Source organism: Monodelphis domestica, chromosome 4 (assembly GCF_027887165.1).
Source record: "Monodelphis domestica isolate mMonDom1 chromosome 4, mMonDom1.pri, whole genome shotgun sequence".
In the NCBI taxonomy this organism is placed as follows: Eukaryota; Metazoa; Chordata; class Mammalia; order Didelphimorphia; family Didelphidae; genus Monodelphis; species Monodelphis domestica.
In genome coordinates this window covers 431976932-431998451 of record NC_077230.1, presented here as the reverse complement: position 1 = coordinate 431998451, position 21520 = coordinate 431976932, and the positions used below count along the sequence as shown (strand labels likewise).

The 21520-nt window shown below is 42.8% G+C and overlaps 2 protein-coding genes across 5 annotated transcripts in view; both read right to left on the bottom strand.

Annotated features, from left to right (window-relative positions):
* LOC103103694 (zinc finger protein 260-like) overlaps nucleotides 1–21520 on the bottom strand; it is a 197825-nt gene that overhangs the window by 117738 nt on the left and 58567 nt on the right. The gene's annotated exons all lie outside the window — the stretch shown is intronic.
* On the bottom strand, nucleotides 761–21424 carry LOC100617803 (zinc finger protein OZF-like). Of its 4 annotated transcripts, XR_008918184.1 has the most exons (6): nucleotides 20783–21070; nucleotides 19914–20033; nucleotides 16149–16275; nucleotides 12611–12706; nucleotides 10119–11729; nucleotides 761–9718 (listed from the first exon to the last, which is right to left on the bottom strand). XR_008918184.1 is itself a non-coding variant. In XM_056825557.1 (5 exons), the coding sequence occupies exons 2-5, from the start codon at nucleotides 19944–19946 to the stop codon at nucleotides 10555–10557; spliced, it is 1431 nt and encodes a 476-aa protein (XP_056681535.1). In that variant the 5' UTR covers nucleotides 19947–20033; nucleotides 21267–21424; the 3' UTR covers nucleotides 761–10554. The 4 variants fall into 4 exon arrangements, 3 of the variants coding, with proteins under 3 accessions (XP_056681535.1, XP_007492486.2, XP_056681536.1); XM_056825557.1 differs by lacking the exon at nucleotides 20783–21070 and adding an exon at nucleotides 21267–21424 and having other exon boundaries at nucleotides 761–11729; XM_007492424.3 differs by having other exon boundaries at nucleotides 761–11729.

Genomic DNA, 21520 nt, shown 5'->3' with positions numbered 1-21520 from the left:
ATTTTAATCATAACATGGCCCAGGGGGCCAGTGCTTGTGGGATCAGTTTCCTAGCTCCACTTCCTTTCTCTGAGGGTCTGTCTATCCCTGCACATCTCAATGGTAAAGGATCTCCAGGTCCCTGACTTAATACATCAAAACAAAGGGAGGGGAATTCCCTTCTCACATCTAATTCATAAGGTTTCTCTCCAGTGAAGATTTTCTTAAATGAAACAACTGTGGAGCTTCACATGAAAGCCTATCTGAATTGATAACATCCATAAAGATATTCTCCAATGTGGATACTCTGATGTTTAGCAAGATTACTCCTCACTGTGAAAGCCTTTCCACAGTGTTGAATTACGTTTATCTTAATGTGTATACTCTGATGTGCAGCAAGAGAGATCTTCCATGTAAAACCCTTTCTACATTGGAGTGTTTAGGGCGTGTTGGAGCACAAGACAACACGGCCATCCAATGCAGCTGAGGAAGTCTCCAGGTGCAACGACTTTCATGCCACTGGACTCAGGCTTCCACGCCGAGAGAGTGGGACTGTCTCTGTGCATCGGCTCTTCCACTTAAATCTCCTTCATGCACAAGTGTCTTTGTGCACTCATCTATCATAGATGAAAACGCACAAAGACAATCGTCATCCTCAGTTACCGAGAGACTACTACTACATTGTTTACATAATGTGTGGGGTGGAAATTGAGGGGACTTTGAAAACTTTGAAGTACACCCTCTTGAACCACTATTAAAAAGATACCAGGGAAACCATCACTTAAGACGTAATGCTTTACTGAGAGAGAGAAAATGTGAAGCACTAGCTCAAGCCATTGACCTAAGACAAATATTCCAAAATCACAGAAAAATCCCTTCTTTAGAGGAGAATTCTGATACAACCAAGCCTCTGTGAAGGGATTATAACATTTTTACAATGGTTGAAATCCAGAAATAAAGGACAGAAATATTCACTTAAATACCTTTACAGTGAGTACATTCAAGCAAATTTAAAGAAATGATCAGGAAAGTGGAGACAGATACAAAGAAAAATGGGATGGGCGACTGGATTATCTGAGCTTTTACAATGGGTACTCAGAACTATGATTGTGAAAATCACCTTTAAAGATTGGTATAATATTATTTATGGTCGCCAAGGAATTTACTTATGAAATTCCTAAAATGAAACACTCAAGTCAGAATGGAGTTTATGGTGGTTTAATCACAACGGGAGTAAGAAAGAAGGAGAGGGAGAGAAGGAACGTAGGGGAAAAAGGAAAAGGGTTAACTCAACCTTCTGGCAGAGCCAGAGGGAGTTTAGGCCCAAAGGCCAAGGTAGAGAAGAGAATCAGCCCCTTGACTCACGTGACTGATCTGAAGGAAAGCTGTCTGTGGGCCTCCTCCTTGCTCAAGTTCCTAGCACGAACTGGCACCTAGCCCTGTCCATAGGAAGTGAGAAAATTCCAGAGGCTGTTCCCTACCTCCCTTCCTGTGCCTCACAAGTGTCAACGGTGACTCAAGCTTGGCTTAGGACAGTCCAGGTGGGCAGTTAGTTATTTCTGATTTGTCATCAACTAGCACATGCCCGTGTACTGGGTGTGCACAATTTTGGGTGCTAGACCCAGCAAGATGGAGATTTTAAAATTCACAATCCCCCCTGATGGTGATTGGGGGACTAGTCTCCCCAACTGATTACTAAACATAAGCGTCCTACACCCCAAAAACTTCTAACTGCAAGTGTATACAAAATTTTACCAACTAAAAGGAAAACTACAATAGTTGTAGAAAAGGGGAAATAGAGGAGAGAGAAAAACAGCAAATGTTTTGCTGGGCGCATTGACAAAAGCCAATTAGGGGGCATTCCCCTTTGGCATAAGAGTGTGCATTCAAAAAATGTTCAATCAATCACACCCCAAGGTTCATTCCAGATCTTCCTGTAGTGAAAGAGTTTTAAGTATCTTTCTGCAAACTGTTCATTATCTGGATTCAGTCAGTTAGCAAGCTTCTTCTCTGAAGATCTATCTCAAACAAAATTTAAATCTTGGATTTTATGAAAATATAATCCCCCCCTGAAGAAAGTGTTGAAAAAAAAACGAGTCCAGCTGAGGATGCAAGGTTTAGTTGGGGGGGGTTGAATTCATTCAAAAGGAAAACAAAACCAAAAATGAAATCAAAATCAAAAACAAAAAAAAGGGAAAATTTAAGGGAAAAAATGCAAACCCTTTATATATATATATTTATATTGAAGAAGAATTCAAAATCAGTATCAAAATATCAACAATCTATGTATACAAAATTCTGAGAAAGCAAGAATAAATTTTCTCACAGGCCCCTGTATTAGGGTCCAGTTAAGTAATTTCTAATCCCATAAATCTGTAGGATAGAATGCAGTAAATTTCACTTACCCATTTGCAGCCAAGGCTACAGGAAGTTGCCATACTATAAGAGAGAAAAAAGGACCAGATTCTTATTTTTATAGGGAAGTGTCATTCCCTTGTCTGATTTTACCTTCATTCTCAGGGATAGAGGGAGCCAGGATGATAGCCAACCTTTGGTACTTGTCTGTAAGTATTTTCACAAAGAGTGTAGATACAAGGAAGGCCTACACCTTAACATATGTCAAATGTCGCAACCCCGAGTCTCACAGTAGGTTCAAGTCATTAGTATTGGCTTAGAAGTGCATCAATCCTACCTGGATTGGTTTTTGATTTTCAGACCTGTGAGCTCTTTTGGCATATTCAGGTTATCTCTGTGCTCCCGTTCCTAGAATCAGACACAAGCATTAATCATAGTCCCACAACAATTATCAATAAATGGCAGGTTCCCATAGTCTAAAGCTGTTTGGGTATGTATTAATAATATAGCAAGTATATATATTTAAACTAATATTATTGTAGAATAAAATTAATATTGATTATATGTACCTTGAGTACACAGAAATGAGAAAAGGGAAAAATAAAATATTTTAATAAAAGAAAAATAATAACAAACTAAGGAAAAGAGAAAAAGGGAAAAAATAAATTCAGGAATTCAATGTGTTAAAAACAAAATAAAACAGTTCCACTTGTCAATGGGTAGTTATCTCCAATACATATATAGGAGACAGTCAATCAGTCTCAATAGAAGATGCTCTCTTTACATGTGAGCAATGAATCCAAGAGTCCTCTCCAACCTTTATAGATGTTGGAGTAGTTAACAATATTTGGAATGGTCCTTCCCAGGAAGGCTGGGTTGCTCCTGTACGCTGGAAATTCTTTATATACACATTGTCTCCTGAGTTCAGGTCGTGAAGTGAGAAGTCTAATGGTCCAGCTTGTACTGCAGCTCCTGATTCATGTACCTCACGCAGTTTGTGCTGTAATTCCTGTATACAGGAAGCAATAGTAGTATCTCCCCCTAATAGCGATGTATAAACCAGGGAGAAAGGCTTAGCCTGTATAGGCGGATGTCCAAAAAGCATCTCAAATGGCGAGATGTGCAAGTCTCCTCTAGGCCTGCTTACAAAATAAAATAGGGCCAGAGGGAGAATTTCAGGCCATTTTAAATGGGTCTCAGTGCATAATTTGCCAATCAAAGTTTTAAGTTCTTTATTCAACCTTTCAACTTGGCCTGAACTCTAGGGATGATATGGAACATGGAATTTTGGAGTTATCCCCAAGCAAGAATATATCTGATTTAGAACAGAATCATTCCATCATTCAGAACAGAATGATTCCCCTATTGGAATCAATACGTGCTGGCAGGCCAAAGCGAGGAATAATTTCTTTTAAAAGCACCTTAGCAACAAAAGCCGCTGTGTCTTGGGCTATACGAAATGCTTCCGGCCATCTGGTCAGTTGGTCTACTATGACCAGACAAAATTTATATTGTCCAGCCTTTGGCATCGTTATGAAATCTATCTGCAGCTACTCAAAAGGTGTGTAAGCCAGAGGTCGCCCACCAAAGGCTTTTCCACAAAAGGCATGTTGGTTATATGCCTAGTAGGTAGAGCAGGCTGAACACACTTTAGAGGCTTTGGTAGTTATTCCAGGAGCTATCCACACTCTAACAGAGTCCATGATGCCCTGGGTACCAAAGTGGCCATTCTTATGAACGGATTGGCAAATTTGGTGATAGAAACTTCTAGGGAGCAGGGGTTTTCCTTCAGATGACACCCATACTCCATTGATCTGTTTTGCTTTGAATTTTTGTTTCCATTTTTCCACTTCCTTTTCATTATAGGAAAGTGATAAATGTAAGTCATCAGTGGTTGTTAATGTTAAAATTAATTCAGGTCCTATGGCTGCTAGCTTTGCAGCAGCATCTGCTCGGTCATTTCCCCTAGAGACAGGGTCAGTGCCACCTATATGGGCTGAGTAATGAACTAGAAAGAACTTCATTAATAATTTCCACATTAGCTATGGATTTTCCAGCTGAGGTTAAAAATCCTTTCTGGAGCCATAACATTCCAACTGAGTGAAAAATGCCAAAAGCATATCTAGAATCCATATAAATTGTTGCCTTTTTGTTGGCAATTATATAGGCATGTTTCAGAGCTATGAGTTCTGCCCCTTGAGCACTAATGTTAGAGGGCAGTGAAGCTGACCACTCAGTGGCAAATTCTGTGATTACAGCAGCTCCACTGTAGCGTATGCCATCCCTCACAAAAGAAGAACCATCAGTAAATAAGATCAGGTCTGAGTTTCCAAGAGTGTCCAAGAGATCATCCTGAGGCTTTTCTGCCATGGACACTAGTGTTTCACAACTGTGTAATGGTTCTCCTGAAGTTGGTAAGTCTGGAAGCAAGGTGGCAGGATTAAGGGTTGTACAGTGTTTCAGAGTAATATTTTCATTGTTTAGCAAGGTTATTTCATACCTTGTGATTCGCTAATCAGAAAATGCCTGTGTTCTTTGTCTTAACAATAATGCTTCTACCTCATGTGGGCACATAATTGTTAATGGGCATCCCAATACTAAATCAACGGTTTTTGTCACCAGTAAAGCAGTAGCAGCCATGTCTCTAAGACATGGTAGTGCTCCTGAAACTATTGGGTCCAGCTGGGCTGAATAATAAGCAACTGGGCGTTGAGAAGGCCCCAAAGTCTGAGTTAAAACATCTGAAGCTACCCCTCTTCGCTCATGTACATACAAAGTAAATGGCTTGTAATTTGGGATGCCTAGAGCAGGGGCAGACAGGATAGCCTTTTTCAGCTCTGACAGAGCTGACAGGTGTTCAGGCTCTAATTTGAGGGGTTCAGGGAATGAATCCTTTGTTAGTGCTATAAGGGGTTTAGTAATTTCCCCATAGCAAGGAATTCATTGTCTGCAAAACCCTGTTGCTCCCAGAATTGCCCTTAACTGCTTTTTAGTGGTAGAAACAGTTACATTTTGAATATTCTCAATTCACTTGGGAGAAATAGAATGGGCACCAGCTGTCAGAATGAACCCCAAGTATTCTACTTTGGGGAAACAACACTGAATTTTATCCGTTGAGATCTTATGTCCTTTTGTGCAATTCCAAAAGAAGGTGTTTACTATCTTCCTGACATGCTTCTGCATCTGTGGAAGCCAAGAGTAGATCATCTACGTATTTTATTAATTTGCTGTTTTTAAATTTTATATTATCTGTATCTTGGCTCAAAATTTGTGCAAATAAGCTCGGGCTCTCTACATAACCCTGGGGCAATCTGGAACAAGAAAATTGGAGCCATTCCAGGTGAAGGCAAAAATATACCTGGAGTTCTCATGTATGGGTATAGAAAAGAAGGCTGAGCACAAGTCCACTACTGTAAAGTATGTAGCTGTGCTAGGAATAGAGGAAATAACAGTATTGATGTTGGAAAGTACAGAGTGCCTCCTTATAACGTCATTATTCACAGCCCTCAAATCCTGTACGAATCAATAGAGATGTTTGCCATCAGGCCCTCTTTTTGGTTTTTTAATGGGCAGAATGGGTATGTTGTATTCAGATTTACAAGGGAAAATTATTCCCTGTTCAATTAATGAGTTTATTATTGGGGTAATGCCCTCTGTTGCCTTCTTGGAGAGGATACTGAGGAATGCAAGGAGGTGGGCTGGATTTAGTTTTTATTTGCACAGAAACAGCTGATTTAAGTAAGCCTACATCAGTAGATGTGGCCCAAAGAGACTCCGGTATATCTGTAGGTATTTCAAAGGTAGGATGCTCTTTTGCATCCTGGCTCTCTGAGAGAAGCACAGGGAGTAAATTTAAGGATTCCTCAGGCACTTCTAAGGAGAGAGAGCCATCTGGGGCACACATTATTGTGGCTCGTAATTTGCATAGTAGATCTCTCCCCAGCAAGTTTGTGGGGGATCCAGGCATTAAAAGAAAAGAATGTTCAACAGTTAGGGGTCTCACACATACCATGTGAGGAGAAAGTTTTGGGACCTTTCATGGTTTTCCTGATACACCTACTACATTTAAGGAGCCAATAGAATCACACTTTCCATCTGGTTTGCTTACTAAAACTGACCTAGATGCTCCAGTGTCTAAAAGACAGTCATAGTATGAATTTCCTACCTTTAAAGTGACATTAGGTTCCTTACTATTTGGGGGGGAAATGTATAGGGATTATTGGCATTAAAATATCAGGGTCTGGAAAATCAAAGGTTTCATTCTTTGATTGCAAGGCCTTCACCCCCTCCCCCCCCACACACAGCTTCATAAAGATGCTTGGGCAGGTTTTTGGGACCCTCCACACTGTTGGGGGTGTTCACCCTGAAGGTAGCGTGGTCAAGCTCCATTTCTTATATATTGTTGTTGGGCATTGTGTTGGGTATTATCATTTTCCGCATTGGAGCACTATCATTGTTTTGATTGGCATTGTGGTTCCTATAGTTATTATTCCTAAAGCTGTTATTATTTCTTTTTTCCCATAGCCAGCTCCTACAGACCATCATTGCATGGCCTGTCTTCCCACAGAAGAGGCATATTAAAGATTTATCTGTGGATTCCTCCCTTATTTTTCAATTGTTCCTGTATCATCCTTTCAATTTCTTTTTTTTAAGTTTGCCACTGACGTATTGTGTCTCAGGTTTTTTTGTATGATCCTTATAGACATAGGTTGCTACTTTCCTCAGTTCTTCGAGGTCCATAGACTCCCAGTTGGGACAGATAGTTTCGAAGTAGTCTTTTACTACTGAACAACAATTCCTAACGAATTGTCTGCGAATATGTTTAATGTCCTTTTCTCTGGTCAAATCAAGGTCCGCATATGTATTTCCTACATCAATAAATCTGTCCATAAAGTGAAAGGGGGTCTCATTAATTTTCTGTCGGGACAGTTCAAATTTTTCCCATGTTTCAGGTCTATCAGAGCAATCTCTCATGGCTCTTAATAATGCTTCTCTGGCCAGGACTAGTTTTGTGTGATCTTGTGCAACATTGGGATTCCAGTGTGGATCTACAGTTGGCCAATGGTGTGCTCCTTTACTTCTTTTCTGATTAGCTAGAGATAACATTATTTTTCTCTCTCTTTGTCAGAAATGTATCTAACAAATTTTCCACATCCAACCAAGAAGGGTCAAAGTTTCTGAATATATTCTCTAATTTTTCTATAACCAATATTGGTTCTGCCTCAAATTATGGAACATTGTGCTTGAATGTTTCTAAATCGTCAGGTTTAAAAGGTGTATAGTGTCTTACAGACACCAAGTTCCCCTCTTTATTAAAGGTAGGTACTTCCCTCAATGGAAATAAACTTCTGTCCAAATTACCTGGTGTTACTATTTCTAGGTTTCTTGCTTCATTTCCAATGGGGTAGGTAAGAGAAGGGAAAGGGTTAGGATTATTGGGTGTTGGGGCATGGGGGTTGAGAATGGGAGCATAAGCATGGGTCGGGGGAGGGGCTGGGGCAGGATGGGCAGGAACAGGGGGCAGGGCTGAGGGAACAGGGTAAGAGGCATGGGCTGGGACTAAACGGGCGGGATCAGCAGGGACAGGGCAGGAGGCATGGGTGGGGGGAGGGGCCAGTTGGTCAGGAGGGGGAGGACCCAAATTGTTTTGGGCAGGGTGGGGCAGGGAATCTGATAATGATGGAGAATTGAAGAGATAAATCACTCCTATTATGGGATGCCCTTAACTCTCTTTAAGTGTTTTGCAGAAAAGCTTTGATCTCTCCCCATCTTTCCTCCATAAGCTCATCTTATTCAGCAAATCGCTGATTAATAGAAGTATTTTGTTCCATAATTTGTTGATCAATAAAAGTATTTTGTCCCGTAATTTGTTGAGTAATAAAAGGAACAAGCACTTGTTTCGGTTGGGAAACATGGTCTTGAGGGGGAGGCTGATGTAATCCTATGTGTGTCCTTATCTCATGTAAGGTATTTTCCAGGGCTCTCTTAGAGGAAATTAGATATATTATTACAACTCCAACAATTACAATCCCAAGGAAGAGGAGTGCAAAGGTCACATATAGACTTTGAGAAAAGTCATCCTATAGGAACACCTACTAGGAATCCCATGTAACTGTTATCCAGCTCATAAGCCAATTCTTAAATAAAAATTCTTAAATAATCCACGTACGGGCTGAAGACACATTTTTTTTTTAAGTCAATTACTAAGTCGCCTGTAACTTTTCCCTCTTGTCAGTAGGTGGCTCTCTTCACTGCCTACTGCCATGGCCTATTCTGTTGTAAATTCTCCTATCTTTTCTCTTAGGCTAGGCTTTTTTTTTTTAAGGTCTGGGAGGGGTCACAAGTAAAGAGGAAGCCAGACAAAACCGTATGCCTGGAGGCAGAGGCTGTATGAAAAGGGGCTGATTACAAGTGAAAAGACTGTAAACAAAGAGTAAAGCTAAAACTCCTTCTTTTTAAAAGTGTGTATATGGGAGGGTCCCCAGCAATCTTTCTTTAGCCCTCAGGCTAAAACTGCTAGTACCATGTGCTATTCTCCTTGAGCAAAGCCCACTTAAATTTTTAAGATTAGAAAGGCCGGGGAAACAGGAAAATGGGCTTTAAGTTGGCTCGCTAGCTGTACTCAGCCATTTTTGTTGTGAAGCAAGGGCTCCATTCTCCAGTGTTTCCTCGCTGCTAATCAGTTGATTAGATTTAGCTACCTATCTAGCTATCATAGAGTCACACACCTGGGAAGTATCTGAGGTCAGATCTGAACCTAGGATCTTCTGTCTCTAAGCCTGGTCTGGCTCTCAATCCACTGAGCCACCCAGCTTCCCCCTTAAAATTAAAAGGAGGAAGAAAAGAAAAAACCTGCTGACCCCAATTTAAATTAAGGAGAAAAGAGAAGAGAAAAAGTGTTTTACACTCACCTGTTCTGGCAGCTGTGTCTTTAAGCCGAGTTAGCTGCTAAAAAGGACTGACTGAGTAAGGAGGAAGTAGGGTGAAAAGGCAAGAAAATTCAGGAAATTTATTGAGGGAACTCAATAAACCTTCTTGGTCTCCAAACTGTGATTGTTAAAATCACCTTTAAAGATTGGTATAATATTATTTATGGTCACCAAGGAATTTACTTATGAAATTCCTAAAATGAAACACTCAAGTCAGAATGGAGTTTATGGTGGTTTAATCACAACGGGAGTAAGAAAGAAGGAGAGGGAGAGAAGGAAAGTAGGGGAAAAAGGAAAAGGTTAACTCAACCTTCTGGCAGAGCCAGAGGGAGTTTAGGCCCGAAGGCCAAGGTAGAGAAGAGAATCAGTCCCTTGACTCACGTGACTGATCTGAAGGAAAGCTGTCTGTGGGCCTCCTCCTTGCTCAAGTTCCTAGCACGAACTGGCACCTAGCCCTGTCCATAGGAAGTGAGAAAATTCCAGAGGCTATTCCCTACCTCCCTTCCTGTGCCTCACAAGTGTCAATGGTGACTCAAGCTTGGCTTAGGACAGCCCAGGTGGGCAGTCAGTTATTTCTGATTTGTCATTGACTAGCACATGCCCGTGTAGTGTGGGTGTGCACAATTTTGGGTGCTAGACCAAGCAAGATGGAGATTTTAAAAGTCACAGTACCATTGCAGTCATTGGGCTTGACTATCTGGGGGAAGCCTTTGATACAATGGGAAGAACTTCTAAGACAAAAGGGTACTTAAGATTTGATCATGGGGTACTTTGGGGGCTAAGAACAGTCAAAACACTGACAGGCTATAAAGCTTTTGTCCTACAGGGAGAAGGGTGTGAGTAGGATAATCTTACCTTGAAGGTAGCTTGATGGGGATGTGGGTAGAAGCCAGTTTTACTGATTTTGAAACTAATAACTGTTATCTTAAGAATAAGACATTAATTTTTCACTCCACACAAAAAGGTTCTTCTCCATTATGGATTTGCTGATGTTTACCAAGATTACTCCTCCCTATGAAAGCCTTTCTATTCTATTTGCATTCATAAGGTTTCCTTTTAGTGTGGATTCTCTGATGTACAGCAAGAGGGCCCTTCTGTGTGAAGGCCTTTCTACAGATTACATTCATAAGGTCTCTCTCTCCTGTGGATTCTCTGATATTTAGCAAAATTGCCTCTATCTGTGAAAGTCTTTCCACAAAGTTTACATTCATAAGGTTTCTCTCCAGTCAGGATTCTCTGATGTGAAGCAAGAGACCCTCTCCTTGTGAAAGCCTTTCCACACTGCTTACAATCATAAAGTTTTCTCTCCTGTGTGGATTCTCTGATGTCTGGTAACAGAGCTGCTCCGTGTGAAAGCCTTTCCACACTGTTTACATTTATAAGATTTATGTCCAGTGTGGATTATCTGATGTAGAGTAAGATGGCCCCTCAGTGTGAAAGCCTTTCCACACTGTTTACATTCATGAGGTTTCTCTCCAGTGTGGATTCTCTGATGTTTAGCAAAATTGCCTCTATCTGTGAAAGTCTTTCCACAAAGTTTACATTCATAAGGTTTCTCTCCAGTGTGGATTCTGTGATGTCTGGCAAGATGGCTCCTATCTGTGAAAGTCTTTCCACACTGTTTACATTCATAAGGTTTCTCTCCAGTGTGGATTCTCTGATGTTTAACAAGGGGGCCCTTCTGTGTGTAGGCCTTTCCACACTGTTTACATTCATATGGTTTCTCCCCAGTGTGGATTCTCTGATGTCTAGCAACAGCGCCCCTCTCTGTGAAAGCCTTTCCACAGTGTTTACATTCATAAGGCTTCTCTCCAGTGTGGATTCTCTGATGTGCAGCAAGAGAGCCCCTCCTTGTGAAAGCCTTTCCACACTGTTTACATTCATAAGGTTTCTCTCCAGTGTGGATTCTCTGATGTGCAGCAAGATGGCCCTTCTGAGTGAAAGTCTTTCCACACGGTTTACATTCATAAGATCTCTCTCCAGTGTGGATTCTCTCATGTGCAGCAAGCTCAGAGTTGTGACAGGAAGGTCTCCCACCTTCATCACTCACAGAAACCATTTTTACACATTTAATTTTTGAATGTCTAATGAGGTCTAAACTCAAGTCCAAGCCCATTCCTCCTAGGTTATCTTGATACGTGGGCATTTCCACAGGTTTCTCATACAACTGAAGAAGTGTTACTTCTTCAGGAAAGCATTTTTTGTATTCACTATCCTGACAACAGTCATTTCCTGAGCTCAATTTTGTATACTGAGTTAAGCCTGGGTATTGTATGAATTTCTCTGTAGTCTCATCAAATTCACAGTCACTCTTTGGATTTTTATTTACCTTGATATTAGAGTCACACATTTCTCTCAAAATGAAATGACAGGGACCCTTATTCATGCATCTCTGGAAGCCAGATCCTTCCAGAAAAAGGCTCTGCTTTGTAGACATCTCCTTTGCTTCAAAATTAGTCTCTGTCTCTGAATAAAACAAATAATGACATAAACACAGACAGAAAGAGAATACACACACACACACACACACACACACACACACACACACACACACACAGAGCAATTTAAGTTCCTTCCTCTGATGGTAGAAAGTAAACTGATTTTTATTCTATTTCCCTAGGCCAAAAGGAGTTTTCAGACTTAAACAAGCAGAAGCAGTCTTTGGATACACTATTTGGTCATATCTGCAAGATGGATGATTTTACAAATACTTTTATATACAATAACAATGAAACCTCACAATGGACCTGTGACATTTGCATACCCAAGATTCTCATCATACTTTGCAACTCATATCACGAGTAAATAATGGAAATAGAGCCTAACCAACTTCTTGGAAGCTACTCTACAACTCAAATCCTGTGCCTGAGCAAGCTTTGTCCACAATATTGGACAGTGTTTGTCATTTGCTCTATCCATCTTTCCTAAAAAGTAGTCACATCCATTATTCTTATAATTTTGTGACTCAGGTAACATTCCAGATATTCTGTTCTCATCATTTTGGATGCACTATCACATGGTTATTCTTAGTAAATTTTACATGCTAAGCTGAGAAAGAACGTCACTGATTTTAACTCTTATGCAGTTAATTCTGAAAGAGGAATATAAGTTTTCCTCTTTACAGATGCAAAGATATGCCATTTAATGCTGACATACTAATTTTATTTTGTGATCTACTATATATATTGTCTCATACTCTATACCGAGTCCATCATCCATCTCTCAGGAAATGAACAGCATGATTCAGCATTGTTCTGTCTGCCCCCAAGTCTAGCACTCCCTTCACTACAACAGATAAAAGTCTTTTGGGATAACAGCCATCAAGCATTTGCTTTCACCTGACTCACCTGGACAGGAGTTTCTTGGGCCTTTTTGCTCTAGCAGCCATGGGGCTTCCCCTTGCTGAAAACAAGGGATAAAATTTTCTCCAGGAACTAGAAGCCCTGGGCATGAGAAAGAATGAAAGGACAAGGAGCAAAAAGTAAAAAAAGTATTTTTAATGGAAAGGGGACATAAAAATAAGGCCTACAGAATGGTTTTTATTGTATTCACTGCTGGGACATATGCAAGAAGGCAGAGATCATGAAACCCATTTGAAATCAGAAAATTCCATCTTCATATACCTCTTGTAATAGAAAGAGGCACATTCCACAACCTCCATTATCTAGAAATTAAAGGCAGCTGGTAATGAAGGGGAAAGAGACTGGAACTTGGAGTGAGAAAAACACATTTAATTTAGCTTCAGAGAAATGACAAATGGGTGCTCCTGGGCAAGTTATTTAACCTCTGTTTGCCTCAGTTGCTTCAACTATGAATTGAGGACAATATGAGCATCAAATTCATAGTAATGTTAAATGAATGAACTCCTTTACCCAAGAGAGAACCAAGAGTTGGTATTTTGAAATGCTTATTCCCTTCCTTTCCATTCCTATCATGGGACCTGCAATTTGAGTAAAGAATGAAGGAGGAATCAGTATAAACTCTAGACCTGGCAGAATTAGAGGCTACGAGCTACACTTTTATACTTCTTTGAAAATTTTATTTTCATATTATTTATTTTCATAAGTGAATTATCATAGAAAACCACAACATCTAAACAAAAAACCCAAACAAACAACAGAAAAATTGTACCCTTTCACTGCATTCTAAATCCAACAGTTCATTCTTTGGAGGCATTATTTGTCATAAGTCTCTCAGAATTCTACTGGATCATTGTATTGTTGAGTGTAGCTAAGTCTATCACAATTGACCATTCCACAATATTACTGTTACTATGCACAATGTTCTCCTGGTTCTGCTTAATTCACTCTGTACCACTTCATGTAGGTCTTTCCAGCTCATTCTGACATCATCCCATTCATCATTTCTTACAGCACAACAGTATTCCATTACCATCATATGCCACAAGTTGTTCAGTTATTCATCAACTAACGTCCCTTCCATTTTCAATTCTTTGCTACCATCAAAAGACCAGTTACAAATAGTTTCCTACAAGTAGGTCCTTCCCCTCTTATTCTGATCTCTTTGTGGCACAGTGGTATTACAGATTAAAAGGGATGCATTGTTTTTATAGTCTTTTGGGAGTCATTCCAAATTGGCCTCCAGAATTGATGGATCAGTTCACAACTCTACCAGCAATGCATTAAGTATCCCAATTTTGCCACACACCCTCCAACCTTTGTCATTTTCCTTTAGTGTCACACTGGCCAATCTGTTAGGGCTGAGTAAGTACCTCAGAGTTCTTTTAATTGACTTCTATAATCAAGAGGAATTTAAAACATTTTTTATATGGTTAGGGAGAGCTTTGATTCCTTCAACTGAAAACTGCTTATTTATAACCTTTCACCATTTGTGAATTGGGGAATGACTTGGATTCTTACTAATTTGACTTTTTTTTTTAAATGAAAAGCAGGCAGAAGAATTCAGGGCAGAGATAAGTACTTTTAATGAAGGCTTTCTTTTAATGACAGATTCAGAGGGTAAAGTGAGAGAAGAGAGATTTTGCATTTAGGATAGGAACCAGTCTCATGGAGAGATCAGCTAAGCAACAATGGAGAAGGGGTGAAGAGAATGCTGAGAGTTCCAAGGTGTGAGAGAACTCTGAATCCAACTGACAGGACTACTTCTAGCCTGGGAATCAAGGAGGGAAGGTGGTTCTCTGGGAGTGGAGCCAAGAGCCCATCGAGTTGAGACCTATCTTCCTTCTGAGACCTCAAAAATATGTCCACTGAGACTCTGCCATAGCAATTACATCTCTTCTCAAGAAGAATTTTAGTTTAGACTCTTCTGGGCCAGAGCCAACCAGATCCTCTTTGCAGGGTCTCTATCTTTCCCTTACCTTGTTCCTTGAACTGCACCATAGGATTAGTTCACCTTAAGAATAAGATTAAGAAGCAGGAGGCAAGGGAAAAGGCCAAGATACAAAAGCCTTTGGCCTCCAGACTTTGAAAGTCAATCTATAAGAAGGGCAGCTTTTAGGGCTCCCCTTCACCCATTTCCCTTTCCCTTCATGTCTTTACCGTCACTTGCCCACAAATAACCTCAATAAACCATTTGAAGATATTTAGACTCTAGGATTGGGTTTGTCTTAGGGATCAAGCAGGGAGATTAGGTTCTCACAGAGAGGGAGGTTAAGTCCAACCTCTGAGACTCAGTATCTCTGCCCAAGGAAGCCATCACTTTTTCCTTGGCAGTGTTACAGACAAAAGAGTGGTTGCCATAAACTGTGACCGCGAAAATGTATAAATGACCAAACTGTTAAGGTTTTGGTCACACTGGTAAAGATAATTTTTAGTGTCTTGATTTTATATTAAAAATAAAGTGGTCCCCATGGGAAAAATTCCCAAATATGAAAATACCCAAGTCAGCTGGGTTTTATGGAGATTTTAATTAATACAAATGAAGGAATTAAAGAAAAAGGAGAGAAAATACCTGAGCCTTAAGAGAGAAAACTAAGTCAGTCTTTAATCACTCACCACAAGATCCTTCTAAGCAAGATTCTAGTGTTCAGAGAGACCCAGCTACTCCAACTAGTCCAAGCTCCAACTCAGCTACGAAAGCTGTACACCCTTTTCAGAGGCCTTCTGACCTCCTTTTAAAGAGAATTTTCTCCTATGTCACCTCCCCTAAGTTTTCACATCTACCAATCACAGTAGACATTTTCCAAAGGACTGACCATTCTTAATTCACACCTGAGTAGACTAAAACTTTTGAGTAATTCACACCTGAGTAGACTAATCTTGTCATTTGTAAGTTGCCTGATTAATTTGATCTTCATAGGTATTTAGCACCCCTTTCTATTAGTAAAAATAGACCTAGCTTAAGGGTTCTTGCTTCACTTTAAGTATGGGTTGAATACTTTTCATTGTTCAGTAAGGAGTTTACAACTTTATCTTCCCCTAAAGTATGCCTAAGTATGGGTGGAGTAAAGTTCCTGACCAAAGTCCCTTCATTGTTTTAAAATGGGGAATGGTCCTAACCAAATGTCCTAAGGTAGAGTCTGGGAATTTTTAAGATTCACAAGTCTGAGAAATTTTAAGATTCACAGCAGCAAGCCATATCTAAACCCTTGGGGAGGCTGGCTCTTGATGCCCCATTGGGAGGTGGAAATCACAAAAAGGTCACCTTGTCTCAGAGAGACAGCTCTGACCTCAAGGGTCTCAACTCCTCAGAGGGAGGCACCTCATTAGTCAAACCCCTATTCAGTCTTCTGTCCTCTATCTCCCATATAACAACTCTGTGGAGTCACACCCTTTCCAAAGAGACAGGACCTGGCTTACCTCTCCCCATAAGTAATGGAGGAGGAAAATAATCCCTTCAGTCTCTTTTCCCCTCTCTCCTCTCCTCTCTTCCATTACAAGAATTAACAGAGGAAATGTTCCTTACCCATAGAGAGTAGATTCTGCACATTCTCCAGCATGACCTCCCTGTACAGCTCTTTCTGAGAATGGTCCAACAGGTCCCACTCCTCCTCAGTGAAGTCCACGGCCACATCATGGAATGTTATTGACCCCTAAAACAGCAAAAGTCACAAGTCTTAGAGATGAACCTTCAGAATTTATCTAGTACAACCCTCATTCACTGTCTGGAGGACACTGAAGCACATATATATTTACTCAAACTCCTAACCTTGAAGAGTGTCAGAGCCAGCACTGGAGAACAGTAATTCACAACCCAGTAGAATATAGACAAAGGCATTTTATGTCTGAAGGGAGAATGATCTTGGAAGAGTAAAACCTAGAGAAGTATCTTACTCTGAAATGCTTTTCCATATGGAATCAAGAAGATGGGAAGTGCTCTAGTTGGGAGATTCTGGGGAGGAGAAAGAGAGGTGATCTGAAATTCCTCCTCATCCCAAGTGTCAGAATTGATCTGGTAAGAACATTTTTTTTTGAAGAGTTTCTGAGCAGGTAGCATGTACTGTGTATTCTAGAGGGAAAATATTACCAGGAATTAATAAGGAGAAAACAGAGAAAATGGAATTCTTTATTTAATTTCCTCAAAGGCTGAAATACTTTCATCTAGACAAAAGCACCAAGAGGATTCCATAGAGTTATATGGGATGAGACTCTTGATTCTAGCTAAGTGAAGAAGCAGAGTCTTGTGTTATATTGAGAATTTGGGGAAGGAACTATTGAGTAGGAAGTGCCATAGCTAAACCATCCTATCTTTACATTATGATGAATGTCATTTGTTACTGGAACATGTTGAGTTATTTTATATGTAGTTATAGAGAAAGGGGAGTAAGTATGATGCTCAAGTAAGGGAGGTTCACAAACTACTTACTGAAGGAGTTTACACCTCCAGAAGCGACTGACTGCTCCCTGGGCAGTCCTCAGCAAATTTAAAGACTACAAGTGGTCCTCATAAAGTGGAGGAAGGAACAGGAAGTGATGCAAAGAAGGGTCCCTGTCACAAGGTCTTCCAGCTATTTTGAGGCTTTGAAGGCTGGTGGAGGGACACTTTATCTTGAATCTTCAATGTGGACATGGGGATTCTGACTGCTTTTGGATTTCCCACTTTGGACTACAACATGGGTGAGTAAAAAGCTGACTCCTTTCCTGGCTTCTGGAGAGACCAGTTTCCAGAGTGACCTCCCCATTCTGGAGGAGGCCTCAAAGGTTTAACCCTTGCTTTATTTGCCACCAGATCCTCTGGCTGAGGGTCCTCCAGTGGAGGGTTAACAAGCCCTGCCTGGGTTGAGCCAGGTGCTGAAGCAAATATGTAGCTTAAGTTAGATAATTTCTCTATTCTCTTTCACATTTCTCTACTTTACTCTTTCCCTCTATTTTATAAATAACGCTGTTAAAACATCATTTTGACTTGTTATAATATCAGTGACTATATTCTCTTATATATTGAGTCAAACCATTAATTTTAAACCAAACACAATTCAACATTAATTTTCAAAAACAGTTTATTTATGAAAAACAAGGGATCTAAGCCTAGCCCTATAACTACGGAAACCTGGGGATCAAGGATCAAGAAAAAAAGTTAAAGAGGCTGACTGGAGAATAACTGACAAGGTAGTAGCCAGATCTGACAATAAGCCTTTTGGCAGGGCTATCCTACTTTTCCAATCTGCTACATGAAAAACACAGGGTATACTTGGTATTAGAAACCCTTCCATTTCACCTCTTCCTGACCCATTCCCTATTTTTCAGCCTGGAATGCCCCCTGGAACATCCAAGGGAAGAATAGTCTGAGGAAAGGTTGAGAGTTTCCAAGCATGGGAAGATGATTCCTCAGACCCTCAATACAATCTAGAAATCTGAAACCCTACAGGGACTATTCCACTATCCTCTACACCTATCTGGAGGCTATTACACACACACACACACACACACACACACACACACACACACACACACACACCCCGCAATGGCTTTTTCCATCCCCATGACTACATTATGTGTAATATCCCTCAACAGACATCTTGTCTAGAGAGGAATGGGTCTGAGCCACAATTCTTTGGGCCAGAACCAGCATTCCTTCTAACACAACAAACTGTACTTTCCCACAACAGGAGCAAGGGCAGAGAAGAGCCTCTGGAGGCAGGTCTGGGAGGGAGAGTTGGTCCTGACATATCTGAAGGGCATTCAGAGTTCAGACAGAAAAGATGAAGCTCAGTGGAAAGGGCAGTCACCAGAGAAACAGGGATAGTACAATCTCTTCCTTCAGATAGAGCTAGAACCAGAATGCAGAAAGATGTCAGTCCCAAAGGAAAGCAGAGGAATCTGGGCTCAAAGGGAAGAATGCAAAGAAAAGAAGACAACTTCCTGTTTGGAATTCCTCCAATCTGGGTGGTTCCTAGTAGTCCTCACTGCCCCACCTGCCCCACCACAGAAGTTCCAAGATCACACTGTCCTCTAATAGTACACAAGGCCAGGACCTAAGGAGCCTGCCTGCTTCTCTGCCCTCTAGTATCCACCAGAATAAGCCCTCTTTAGCCTAAACTCCTTCCATGCATCTGAACCACCCCAGGGCTTGATATTCCACCTGAGCAACCACCCACAAGGCTGGTCACCTTGAGAGCTCCTCCCCTTTACCTCCCCCCCCCACCCCCTCTGTTTTGGTCAAATCTTTTACTTAAAGTAATTAAGCCAGGAAAAAGAGTTAAAATCCTGGGCAGAATTCTTTGAAATGCCTTCTCACATGGACTAAAGCCCCACAACTGCATTATCATATTCAATTTCTTCTACATGACAAAGGACAGAGCCCATCTTCAGTTTATTTGTTTTTTCTTCTAAAACCCTCACCTTCCATCTTAGAATCAATAGTATGCAGTGGTTCTATAGCAGAAGAGTGGTAAGTACTTGACATTGGGAGTTAAGTGACTTGCCCAGGGTCACACAGCTAGGAAGTGTCTGAGACCTGATTTGAACCCAGGACCTCCCATCTCTAGGCCTGGCTCTCAATCCACTGAGCCACCTAGCTGCACTCCATCTTCAGTTTTTAAGTCTAAAGTAAGGAAATACCCCTCTAAAGAGTCCCCCTCAAAAGAATGGAGATTAAGTTGCTCAAGATCATCAAGTACAGTGACCTTACCTGGAAGTACCTCCTTTTTGACAGACCCTGGGACCAAAACCCCCTTTCCCTTCCCAGCAAGACCAATAGCACCCCCCAACCCTAGAACCTGTCCAAACAGTAAGACAAAGCCCCAGGAATAGCTGGCAGAACACCAGAAATCTGCTGTCAGGCCTAGACAAATGATGTCCCCGAATCACTGACCATCAGGCCTGAGAACTTCCAAGGTTCTGAACCCTCTTAGGGCCATCCAGTGAACTGGACACAAGAACCCCAACTTTGACCGAGAAGAGAACACAGGTTACCTCATCCCAGACCACCACCCTATAAAAGGCTGCCCCCTTCTCCTCCAGGTGGAGACCCCTAGCCATGTACAGGGGACGGGCTCTCCCCTCGCTCTTGCCTTGGGGTCACCTGCAGCTGCCACTGACCACAGGTCAAGTTTGGATCTTCAGCTCTGAACGAGGGTCCTGAAAAACCCCCAGAACCTGCTGGATGGGGGGCAGCCAGGGCGGACCCCGGAGCTCCCTGAGGACAAGCAGTGACGGCGCCCCTGGAGGCCTGCCGAGACCAGCTCTGAGCTCTGCTGGAGTCCAGCCTGGCTTGGGGAGGGGCTGCACTCACCTGGGAGGGGGGCCTCGGGGTCCCGGGGGCCATTCCTCTGGCTTCGGGCTCTCTGCAGGGCCACCCTGGGGTGCTTCAGGGGGTGGCAGCCCCGAGGGGGGAGACTTCCTCTGTGTGCGCCTGAGGGGAGGAGAGAGGGGGAGGGCTCAGAGGGGCTCCCAGCCTTTCCCTGGCCTCTGGGGAGACTCTCCACCCACCCGGGGGAACCGGGAGCCTCAGGCTGGGAAGGGCCTTGGACTAGCCAGGAAGCCCCGCCCCCCTCTGCCGCCATCTTTGGCTTCACTCCACTTTGAAACTGCACTGGGTGGACTGAGGGAGACTCCTAAGAGGGGTTACTGGGTAATTGGGGGCGGGGGGGAGAGCCATCGGGTGGGGGTGGGGAGAGCGTGTTGGCATTTCCTCAGTGCCCGAGATCAGAGCTCCTAACATAGCAGGTGGGCTCAGGCAGATACCCCCGCCCCTCCGCGTATCGGACCTGAGCAGCCCCTCCCCCCAGCTGCCTCCGGCTCCCGCCGCGGGAGGGGTCTTTCCCGCCACTGGAGGAGGGCGAAGCCCCGCCATGGCTCCCCGTCCAGACGGATCTGCCGGACACTTCCGTATTGGTCCCTTTTCTGAGGTCCGTCAAGGTGCTGGACTGACAGGGGAGACACTGAGGCAGCCCCTTCGCCCTCACAATAACTACACTGGGCTCCTGCCCCGCCTCTCTTAGTGCACATGCGCACACGAGCACCACCCATTCCCAAGCTCAGTAACACGTAACTGGTCCACCCGGGTCGTCCCATGCACAAAAGTTAGGGAGCAAAAAGTCTTAGCTGATAAAGCGGGAGCCGGGGCCGCGCCTGCGCATTGACACCTCCTCCCCCTCTCACCCAGAAATGACCAGAGAACCAGGACTGTCCACCTTCCAGGAGCTGAGACTGCCCACATGACATTCCCAGCAAGCTTTGGGGCTGCCAGAAGAGGAGGTGGCAAGACTAGCGTGACGTCAACACCCAGGCATTCTGGGAAATGGAGTTCTGCCTTGGCCTCTGGGTTTAGAGCCCTGGTGGGGGAAGGGCTAATCACAAATTGTCCCCAAGCAGGCTGCAGCCTTGTCCCCTCCCCCCACTTCCCCTCCGGCTCTACCCTGCTTCTTCTTCAGACTCGAAACTGTGTCTAATAAGAGTCTAATAAGCCTCTACTGACTGGCTGACTGACTGAAACCCGCGGCCCAGGACGTGGTGCCGGGATGCCCCTCCTGACACACACTCACAGAGTCTCCCCTTCCCCCACAACACCCGCTTTTACACCACATCACAGCGCCCGGACCATCCCTTCTTGTTGCACATGCGCACAAGCTGCAGGTTCACCAACCAGGAACGCGTCCACCCGGGTCAGCCTGGTCCCAGGAGTTGGGATCAGAAAGTCTCAGCTGCCACAGCAGGGAGCCAGGGCTGCGCCTGCGCACTGAGTCTCTCCTCTCCCCCTCCCCCCCAGCAAAGATCCCAGAAGCTCGGAGGTGAGCCTTCTGGGAGTGGAGACGGCCCACAGGACATTCCCAGCATGCCTTGGGGCTGCCGCAGTGGGGTGGGACCTTGGAAACCAGTATTCTGGGAAATGGAGTTCTC

Coding starts and splice junctions, on each gene's coding strand:
- LOC100617803 (XM_056825557.1), bottom strand. CDS start 19,946: ATGGCCCCCGGGACCCCGAGGCCCCCCTCCCAG. Junction 12,707..16,148: donor GCAGAATCTACTCTCTATGG/GTAAGGAACATT, acceptor TCTCATGCCCAG/GGCTTCTAGTTCCTGGAGAA. Junction 11,730..12,610: donor CCCAAGAAACTCCTGTCCAG/GTGAGTCAGGTG, acceptor TGTTTTATTCAG/AGACAGAGACTAATTTTGAA.